At 34.7% G+C, this 11,642-nt stretch overlaps 1 protein-coding gene across 4 annotated transcripts in view; it reads left to right on the top strand.

Annotated features, from left to right (window-relative positions):
* The window catches only part of ELP4 (elongator acetyltransferase complex subunit 4), a 266,706-nt gene that overhangs the window by 743 nt on the left and 254,321 nt on the right, over positions 1–11,642 (top strand). For all 4 annotated transcript variants that reach the window (XM_033205263.1, XM_033205264.1, XM_033205261.1 and 1 more), the window contains exon 2: positions 9,207–9,242. In XM_033205263.1, coding sequence (XP_033061154.1) covers positions 9,207–9,242 — 36 coding nt within the window. The remainder of the gene's footprint in view (positions 1–9,206; positions 9,243–11,642) is intronic.

Here is an 11,642-nt window from a genome sequence, read left to right as displayed (position 1 = left end):
TTTGACCGTCAGACTGCCTATTCTCTGGTTATCAATCTTAAAACATTTTGGCTTTAAGAGAGCGTATATATTAAAGGCTTATGTTGACACGTAATCCTTATAAAGTATTTAGAGCCTATCGTTGATACTTAGATAGTCATACTCGTGTCTGCGTTAAATCTGTGTATGTATTTTTTGTTTATTTTTTCTGTATACATTTTGCTTCCCAGTATTGATTACTAGTACATTCCATTCGACATCTCTAAATTTAACTCACATTTTAACGAGGAAAGGAAGTCTAGTTCTTAGGCTTTCCTTTAAAATCTCTGGAATTTTTTATGAGAAGCCTGCTGAAGAATATGCTGGTTTCATAGCTATTATATTGAAAGGATTGACCAGATTAGGTTGGTAGGACAGATTTGCTGTGTTAATAAAGCTTCTAGATTAATTTCTATCTGAATGCTGTTTCATTAAAACCCTTCTGTGTTTACATATCATAACTTTTTTCATAGTGTATGGTATGTGTCTGTTAAATCTTGTACACTTTCATAAAATATAGCTGTCATTGCTTGTTCTTATACTTCGCTTGACATTTCTTTCGGTTATTTTTCCCTCAAAATAGGCTTTTCATAGGTTTAGTGCAGAGAAAATAAGAAGACAAGCAACCTATGAGAAAGAGTATGGCTTCTTGGTTCTGTCATTTCATTTCCCAGTTATTTTTACATAGGTTTAAGTATTTTTCACTTAATTGTTTCAAGTATATTTTCCTCCTGAGTTGCATGGTACTGTAAACAGAAGTGATTCAAAATATCTAGTTAGCAAATATTTAGTTCACCGTTTTTCCCTTGTGAGCCTCAGTTGATATCCTCTTACATTTGAACTTTAAGTTTGGAAACTATTTGTAGGCCTTACATATTTTTTAATTCAATGGGATATGTAACTTTCGTTTACTTGGTACTAAAACTTTCCAGAGGAAAAGGTTATGTTTCTATTATAATGTCTTCAGTTCCTCATTAGAATAACAAAATGTTCCTAGCATACTTCCTGGCACTTAGTAGGTTCTCAATAAGTTGTTGATTACAAGAAAAATAATGTGTAGAAAAAAACTGAGACAAGAAATTATGAAACATGTAGGATGGAGTTTCATGTTTGAGCTCTAAAACAAATTAAGTGATATGAACAGTCTCACAAAACCAGTGACCATGTGGACTAATCTTTAGGCTTCAAATTTAGTGCTCTGTGCACTAGGCTACAGTGGTCTGAAATTTTTAGGAATTCTTTCCAGGGGTTTTGACCATTTATTGAACCTCGGATTAATGATTTAACTATCATCTCTTAAAGTACCCACCAAAAAGAGAACCCAGAGCACCTTCTATATGTGTTTCTTCAGAGATACAAACTTGAACAGTAACTTTTAAATTTTCCATATTTGCTTGGAATGGGATACTCTAGTAGGGTATTTAAGTGTAACAAGCTTATGCTAAAATTACTGTTCATTAAGATGATAGAAACAGTATTGGTTGTTGAATACTTTGAAATATATTTTGCATGTATGCAGTTAATTCTCAAAGTGCACAAAAGTTGAAGAGGTTATAATATAATTGATTACATCTTGAAAAATAAATATGTCCAGAAGTATTTTAGTTTTAACCTCTTAATGACATTTTTGTATTCTGATTTTCTGTATAAGCAATTTAGACTATGTTATTACTCGAAAATGTTATTTCACTCAAGTTGTGACAAGCCTAATATGACCATATCGTGATAAAAGATAATGATAATAGGATGTTACAGTGTTAGAATGGTAAGACTATGCTGTAATATTGTGAGTATTGCCTAAATATATTATGTGGTTACTGTGTAACAAGTAAATATTATAGCTTCCATGTAGTACGGTGACATTTTACTACTACCACCATGATGTCGTTGTAATTTTAAACATAGATGCAAAATATATTTGAAAGGCATCATACATGCTAATTGTTAGTCATTTGATGATACACTTATACTTAAATTACTTATTCCAAAGTGTTTTACAAATTTGAACATTTTCAATATCTGCATCTTTCAAATGACCTAATATATAATGTTTTTGTTCTGACAACCTAATTTTATTATGAGATATTGATATACATTTCCCAAGTTAGCTACGTTAAAATTTTTTAAATTCTCAGATTATCTAACCCATTTTCTCAGCCTTGCCCTTCTGGGATATTTATATTGTTATTTGAGGACACTATATGAAAATAACACTTATATTTTGGAAAAGGAAAGATAGGTATTCCATCAATTGAAGAGGTACTCCATTTCACTTCCAGGGGTTTCTAAAGAAAGATTGTAACAGCTAAAGGATTCTGACAGAATTTCCCCCTGTCTGCATTCCCCATAAAAGGTATACTCCATCTTAGGACCATGTATCTAACCTGAGAGAATTATCCACAACTTCATCCTCCAGAAAAATGCTTAAAGGAAGGGTAACTGCAGATTTGACCTCTGTGCTGTTAAATTTTGATAGTCAGGGGAATGTCGGATAGGGATTTGAGGTAAACAATAGTCTAGGAAGAGTACTCTGAAAGAAGCTTAATGGTAGCAGCCATTTTTTAACATTGATGTCAAAAAGTAAACACTAGTGGGCTTATATCCTTTATTATGTTAATGTGTATCATGGGATAATATACATTGAGCTTGGACTACGTATTTAACACAATCTTGGTTATGGTATTTTACCAACCAATATAATTAGCGTACATTTAAGAATAATGTATTTTTTATTGCTATGTAAAATTCTTTCATGTGACTTAATCTATAGAACTAGTCGTGGTTCCTAGCTTTATTTTGATTCTCATGTTTGCCCAGCCAATAATTGTGTCATAATGAAGAATAGTCACTATGTTTCATAACGCTTGGGGAAGAAAAAATAGACTTGTTATCAAAATAAATGCGATTTAATTTGAGGTCCAGCATTAATTAATTAAGGCTTTTACTATGAACCAAGGAAACAATATGAACTTGTTTTTTACATTGCATTTTCCCAAAAATACTTTTTAATAATTTTAAGCAAAATTATTCCTTTATATAGAGCTCTAGAAAGGAGTGACATAAATCACTGTTATTTTTCCTGACTTTCATTTCTTTTCCCTTTTACTTTCTTTAACATTGAAGAAAGGCTTTCATATCCTACTGTATTAATTTGACCTCTTTTACCCAAAATTTATAGCTTAATCAGAGGTTTCTACTGGGGAGACTGTGGGGATTGAGTGTTGTTGCTTTAAAATATTAATAGTACTAATACAATTGTCTTACTATTGCACAAATTGAAACAACAACAAAAGCCCTTTCATTGTCTTATGATTTTAAAAATCGTAAGATGGGAAGATCCTGGCATTTACAAGATCTTAAATTAATTCTAATATTTCTTAAGTATTAAATATCTTTTCTGGTTTTAAGAAAAAATGCCTATTTTTAAAAGATGTAAAATCTTGATGAAATTAATTCTTTAAAATATCAAGCTTGCTGAGTATCTTTAACCTTTCAAACCTTTATTTTGATTCTCATGTGTGCCCAGCCAATAATTGTGTCATAATTATTGAAGAGTAGTCACGATTCTTTAACCTTTCAACGTCTTATATTCTTTTGTGTACATGAAGTACTCTACTTTTATTTTTAGTAAGCTGTAAGTAAGTGTACATCTTAAAGACGTATAGAAGTAAAACCAAGAGTTTATTTGCTGGCCACGTGTGGTAGCTCACACCTATAATCCCAGCACTTTGGGAAGCCAAGATGGGTGGATCGCTTGAACCTGGGAGTTTGAGACAAACCTGGGCAACATAGAGAGATCCTGACTCTTCAGAAAATACAAAAATTACTCAAGCTTGGTGGTGCACACCTCTAGTCCCAGCTACTCAGGAGGCTAATGGGGGAGAATCCCTGAGCCTGGGGAGTTCAAGGCTGCAGTGAGCAGTGATCACACCACTGTACTCCAGCCTGGGTGGCAGTGAGACCCCGTCTCAAAAAAAGAAGAGTTTATTTTGCTTAGTGGCTTAGAAAGTGTGTTGGTAATTTTTCTAAGTTAGGATGAAAGGGGAGAGGAAGTAGTAAACAAGGCCATTTTAGTACTTTTTTGTTTGTTTTCATTGCAAAAATAAGATGATTGCTTCCTTACTCTATTACTTATCTGTAATACGTTGTAGTGGACTATTGGGAAAAGATATTTCAATTTTAATTGGGAACTATTAGTGTGAAGTCTATGTTGCTTTTGGAATTAGATAAAATTACTAATGGATTACTTTAAATTTACTTTAAATTTAAAAGTAAATTAAAAGCCAACTTTCAAAGAATATGTCAGGATACTCTGTTGTGGTTGGTTGGTTGGTTTAGCTTTTTATTTATTTATTGTTTGGTGGGAGCACGGCTACAAACATTCACACTTTTAAGTTAAAATACAGCTAGACCTTCCATTTATCAAGTAAGAGACATCAAAATACCTTATACAAAGGTATCTTGTGGAAATGTTTTGAGATCATGTCTCACTAAACTCAAGTTTAGAATAATAGAGAAATTTTGCTGCTGTATAAATTTTGCATGTGTATATATATGTATAGGTCAAAATTATTTCTCTTAAAGCACATAGAATAAAAGTTTGATTTTTAAAAGCTTTAAATTAGTTAATAAGTTTAAGTTAGTTAATGTTACATCTTACTTCCCACAACTATCCTTCACAATGACCAAACTTTACCAGAGCAAATCTAAATGTGAATCTAGTGAATTTACATGATAGAGCCTTCTTACCTTTTTGTAAAATAAGTTTGAGAAGATATTTGGTTGATAAAAATGTTTTTAATCTGTCCCCATTATGTCTTAATGTTCAGATTTTCTAAACATTAGAATTTTAATACACATAAGACTTTTTAGTCTATGTGTATTAAAGTTTGTGCCCAGGAGTTCAAAAGCAGCCTGAGCAATATAATGAAACCCTGTCTCTACAAAGAATGAAAGAATTAAAAAAGAAAAAGAATTAGCTAGTCATGGTTACATGTTCCTATAATCCCAGCTATTTCAGAGGCTGAGATGGGAGGACCACTTGAGCCTGGGAGGTTGAAGCTGCAGTGAACCATGATTGCACCACTGCACTCCAGTCTGAGCAACACGACGACACCCTGTCCCCCCACCCACCACAAAAAAAGAGGAATTGCCAAAATGGTAAAGGTAGCCCTTTCTGAGTACCTTTCTGGGCCAGACACCTCTCTTTGGTAATCACTTCGTTTAATTGGAAAACTTTTACATGATCTGTTCTCATTGTCCCATAGTGAATGTTAAAAAAAATCTTTGCTTCTCTGTGTGTCCCAGTGGAGGACTTATATAAATTCCTTATTTGGGGAGACGTAAACGTAACTCAGGAGGTTAGATAAGAAAACTAAATCCTCCCTATGGGAAATAGGTTAAAATAAGAAACTTTTTAATAGTGCCTGCTGTAGCTTAGACACCATAATGTCTCTTGTATGCTTACATCAATTCATCTCCTTATATGTACACAAGAAGGCTATTGGGTAATTAAATGTTTATTTTTGCATTTAAGGGAAAGTAGGAAAGTAAGGAAGTGTGATCTAAGATGTTCAAATGGATAAAAACATTAGTGTAGCACTATAAAATTAAACATTTAGTCTAATCTTATCCCAAAGCAAACCCTTTGTTCTGATCCATTTGTTTGTTTGAGACTGGGCCTCACCTTGTTTCCCTGGGCTGGAGTGCAGTGGCGCGAACACTGCTCATTGCAGCCATGACTTCCCATGCTCAATTGATCCTCCTGCCACAGCCCCACAAGTAGCTGGGACTACAGGTGCCAGCAGGCCTTGCTAATTTTTGTATTTTTTGTAGAGATGGAGTTTTGCCGTGTTGTCCAGGCTTGTCTCAAACTCTTGAGCTAAAGTGATCTGCTCACCTTGTCCTCCCAAAGTGCTGGGATTATAGCCATGAGCCACCGCACCGAGACCTGATCCTTTTTGATGGCTATCATGATATATATATCAGCTTATGTTTATCTTTTCATCTGAAAATTAAAGTTATCCTATGTAGTCTGATATGACTTTAAATGCTATAATGAAGGAACTTGTCTAAATGTAAACTTATGAAGTCTTGTAAATATATAAACTTAAACATTGAAACATTTAAATATACTAGGTTTTTTCATTATTTCCTTCCTTAAGAGTTTGAAATGTTCTACATATTGTCATAAAATTGATGTTTAGCCTCACTGTAAATCGGTTAGCATAAGTCTTATGTTGCATATTATTCTAGGTGCATGTATGTTACCAGATTTCAAACTGTTTAAAACATAATAGTTATGCTTTTTTTGCAAGGCAAAAAATAAACACTATCAAAGGAACTTTTTTTTTTTTTGAGACAGAGTCTTGCTCTATGGCCCAGGCTGGAGTGCAGTGGCATGATTTCAGCTCACTGCAACCTATGCCTCCCGGGTTCAAGCGATTCTCCTGCCTCAGCCCTCCTGAGTAGCTGGGATTATAGGAGCAGGCCACCACATCTGGCTAATGGGGTTTTGCCATCTTGGCCAGGATGGTCTCAAACTCCTGAGCTTATGTGATCTGCCTGCCTTGGCCTCCCAAAGGGCTAGGATTTCAGTGTGAACCACCGTACCCAGCCTATCAAAGGAACTTTTGTTACTAAGTTTTTCTACATGACAAATGTGACTACAAAACATTTTTGTGGAAAGTTCTTTGTTGGTGTTCTAAATGTTTCTTTCAGATTTGTATACAAAAACCAAACAATTAACATTGACTCCAGTTGTCCAACAACTTAGAGTATTTTTTATTTTATGGAGTCTTACTCTGTCGCCCAGGCTGGAGTGCAGTGGTGCGATCTCAGCTCACTGCAACCTCCCTCTCTTGGGTTCAAGCAATTCTCCCTCCTCAGCCTCCCAAGTAGCCGGGCCTACAGGCGCCCACCACCATGCCTGGCTAATTTTTTTTGTATTAAAATTTTAGTGGAGACTGGATTTCACTATATTGGCCAGGCTGGTATCGAACTCCTGACCTCATGATCCACCCATCTCGGCCTCCCAAAGTGCTGGGATTACAGGCGTGAGCCACCGCACCTGGCCTAACTTTAAGTATTTTTTAAATTATACTTTAAATACGTTTCTATTCTTTGATATTCAGTTTTTAAATTTTTAAGTGAATTTGTATTTGAGACATTAATCAAAATGGTACTAGTTTACAAATGGAGTGAAGAGCAAAGTATTAGTACTCAAATGTCTTAGTGTAGTTTTAAGTTCTTTATTATTTATTTATTTTTTTTGAGACAGAGTTCTACTCTTGTTGCCCAGACTGGAGTGCAATGGTGCAATCTCGGCTCACCGCAACCTCCACCTCCCTGTTTCAAGCGATTCTCCTGCCTCAGCCTCCTGTGTAGCTGGGATTACAGGCATGCACCACCATGCCCATCTACTTTTGTATTTTTAGTAAAGACGGGGTTTCTCCATGTTGGTCAGGCTGGTCTCAAACTCCCGACTTCAGATGATCCGCCTGCCTCGGCCTCCCAAAGTACTGGGATTACAGGTGTGTGCCACTGCGCCTAGCCTTAAAATTAATTTTTAAATTGATTTTTAATAATTCACCATTTGAATTATATATTTCATGATTGTATTACCATAAATCAGATTTTTTTTTTTTTTTTCTGAGACAGAGTCTCACTCTATTGCCCAGGCTGGAGTGCAGTGGTGCAATCTCAACTGACAGCAACCTCACCTCCCAGGTTTAAAAAATTCTCGTGTCTCAGGTTGGGCACGGTGACTCGCACCTGTAATCCCACCACTTTGTTAAGTCCAGGCAGGCGAATCATGAGGTTAGGAGTTCGAGACCAGCCTGGCCAACATAGTGAAACCCCGTCTCTACTAAAAATACAAAAAATTAGTTGGGTGTAGTGGCAGGCGCCTGTAATCCCAGCTACTCTGGAGGCTGAGGCAGAAGAATCACTTGAACCCAGGAGGCAGAGGTTGCAGTGAGCCGAGATCGTGCCAATGCTCTCCAGCCTGGGCGACAGAGTGAGACTCTGTCTCAAAAATAAATAAATAAATAAATAATTCCCGTTTCTCAGCCTCCTAAGTAGCTGGGATTACAGGCATGTGCCACCACATGCAGCAGATTTTTTTGTATTTTTAGTACAGACAGGGTTTCACCATGTTGTCCAGGCTGGTTTTGAACCCCTGACCTCAAGTGATCTGCCCACTTCAGCCTACCAAAGTGCTAGGATTACAGGCCTGAGCCACTGTGCCCGGCCTAATTCAGATATTTAAAAGAACACTGGTCTAGTAATACTGAAAATGTATTTTGTGGTGATGATCTTTTTTTGTTTGAAATGGCAAATGCGTTCCTTTTAAATTGTAAATGTATTTAGAGCATGTCCAGACTTTGTGTATATTATTCATAATAAAGAATTAGCTTTAATTATCAATTCTTTACTCAAAGTCTTACTAAATTTGAAGATAAATATTAATGTGACATTTCTATAATCTTATCTATGTTTACTACTTCTGTAGTAAAGTTACTGTGCACATTTAAGTCTTGAGTATTGAGTTAATTTATTAACAAGTGCTAAATACAACATTATTGGAGTGCTTAACCACAGTTATGTTGAATGCTGTATAGTTCTATCATAGAAGAAAGGAGGATAGTACAGTATATTATGGAAGTAACTGTAGGCCGGGCATGGTGGCTCTCACCTATAATCCCAGCACTTTTGGAGCCCAAGGCAGGTGGATCACATGAGGACAGGAGTTCGAGACCAGCCTGACCAACATGGTAAAACCCCATCTCTACTAAAAATACAAAAATTAGCCAGGCGTGGTGGCGGGCACCTGTAATCCCAGCTACTCAGGAGGCTGAGGCAGGAGAATCACTTGAACCCAGGATGGGGAGGTTGAAGTGAGCCGAGCAGAGATCGTGCCACTGCACCCCAGTGTGGGCGACAGAGCGAGACTCCACCTCAAAAAAAAAGAAAAGAAAGTAATTGTAATGTGTAGTGTGTAATTATATATAATATGTAATTATTTTATAATAGCACCTTGAGCAAAGTACTGCAAAGGCAATTAAAATGTTGTTCACAACTGCAGTTTTAAAGTTACTGAAGTGCCTTTCCTTCATAAAGCCTAACTTTTATGTTAAAGATAATGGAAAAGGTAAATTAATTTTCTTCTGGTTTTGTTTCATTTCCAGGTGGAGGTTTAGCCATTGGAACAGTTCTGCTAATTGGTTAGTACAAAATACATGCTTTGCTCTCCTCTATCATTGTTTTCTGTTGTGCATAATCATTTTATCCAATTCCCATTCCAAAATTATTTAAATCACTAACACGACAGAACTTAAGATAAATTAGAGAGGAATTGACTTAAGTTCTATTTTAAATTCTAATGTTGATCTGAAATTGAAATGAATTAGGCAAATATATCTGAACATGTAGCTGTTATAACTTAAAAATGTTCGCAGTGCATTGTGCTCCATTTTTTAAAAAAGACTAAAATTAATGTGAATTGATTTTTTTGGAGAATCTCAGTATTTAAAGTGGGATTATTACAGGGATCAGTTTGGGAAATTGAAATACTAAGTCCATCGTATATATCACATCATTTTGTCATTATCTTTTTATTGAAACACAAGTAAAGATTTAGTAAATCATATTTTAGTTCATCTTTAAAGTGACAAGAGTCCTTATTTAAGTGTATAACCATAATTGCCTGCCTTCTTTTTTAGTGTATATAGGTAACAGAATCTTGGAATTGAAATAAAGCTTGTCAGTTATATAATCAAAGCAGCCATATTAATATTTAATTCATGTATCTGTAACATATCTGTTGTTCCTATTTTGTCCTCTGATATAATACCGATTGAATTTACATAGTTTTTCACATGACACCCTTAAAATATTTGAAAATACTTATTTTTTCATCTCAAATATTCTCCAGACTACATAGACATCATTCCTTAACCTAGTTTTATATGTTAGGGTTTTCACACACCTCACTGTTCTGATTGTTCTGATTGTTCTTTTTATGCACCTTCTAGTCTGGCATTCATTGTCTCTTGAACCATGCCCCGACCTAAATATAACATTCCAAATGTGATATGACCTGAACTCACCATACTGGGACTATAAAATAAACATGTTAATCTCGACAAAGTTATTAGTGCCAGGCACCAAAACATGACTTTATATTTATTGACCCCTAAGGTAACAAAAAAGTAAGTATTTTGGAAGAAATTGCCCCAAGTGTGAGTAAAATACAAAGTGGTGATGCTTAAAATTTGGCATGTATATAAGAATTTGTCTAGTAAAGGAAAACATTATATAGAACATTTTATTCCTCATCTATGCTGGATAATTGAAGAGTAATAATAGTAGTAGTGAGAGCTGCCTTTTATTTAACTCTTACTGTTGGTCATGTATTGTGCAAAATGCATTATGTGGTTTTTTTTTTTTGTTTTTTTTTACTTTATACAACAACCTCATAAGATGCTAAATATACTTCATGTTATCTCCCTTTTATACATGAGGAAATGAGGCTCACAGGGATGGGGTAGTTTTCCCAGTATTCTGTAGTTAATCTGAGAACCAGAACTTGAATTCTGTGTGACTCCAAAACCCATTTTTTTTGTAACTGTGCTCTAAAGTTTTTCACGTTTTGTTTAATAGTGATAAACAGTAAAATAGGAATTGCATCCCTTTTTAGATTATTAACAGTTTCAAGTAGTAAAGTAAAACACATTTATGGAGATTTTTTCTTTTGATGAATTTTCAAATTTCTCAACATGAAGGAATCCTTTATAAATTAATGCACAATAAGGATCAAAGTCGCAGCACTATAAAAATCCTTATTTCACATGATCGGTATTTCTCCATTCCAGTAAAAAAATTTTGTCTTTAAAATAGAAATCAATATATAGGGAGTGCTAAAAACATCTTCAGGTGTACAGTATTTGTTAGATCAGTTTATATAGTTGTAGCATATTGCTATTAAAAATGTAATATATTAATTTTCTGAAACTATACCATTTAATCATTTCGGCCGTGTGTTCTCTCTCCTCAGCCATTAATTTCCTTGTTGGCTTTTGACTGCGAAGTATCTGCCAACTTCTTACCAGTTATTTACTTTCATCAATACAATATAATCTTCTGGAAATTTACTTAGAATTTAGTGCCTGAGTATCCAGACAGTAGACAATTTTTAATAAAAGCTAAGTAAAATATGTCTTATGAGATACTTATGTCACCCATGAGTCATTAAAGTACTACTTAAGGACTTTGAAGACAGCATTATTCCTAACACTACATGTAAGAGAAAAAAATAACCTGTGATCAAGAAATTCTAGAAATGATTATCTCAGTTACATTTTTAGGAGTGTAACTTATGGTAAATAAAGAATGTCTGAAGGTGTTTATTGAGAAAATTATCTACATGTTTGGTATAAATACATAAAATATAAAAACGGTGTGTAAAAAAAATTAGGTTGCTTTTTCAAAACCTCAGGCTCCGTCCCTTGAAATTATAGTGTCCTGGGTATTCCACCCAAATATTTCTATGTAAGTAATATATATGGGAGCGTTTCACACTTTGCTTTATCTACTTAATACATCTTAGACCTCAATTTATGTAC

This window comes from Trachypithecus francoisi, unplaced genomic scaffold, assembly GCF_009764315.1.
Source record: "Trachypithecus francoisi isolate TF-2019V2 unplaced genomic scaffold, Tfra_2.0 Lachesis_group8, whole genome shotgun sequence".
Lineage (NCBI taxonomy): Eukaryota > Metazoa > Chordata > Mammalia > Primates > Cercopithecidae > Trachypithecus > Trachypithecus francoisi.
Note: the sequence above shows the minus strand (reverse complement) of the source record. Positions and strands in the feature narration are given on the sequence as shown.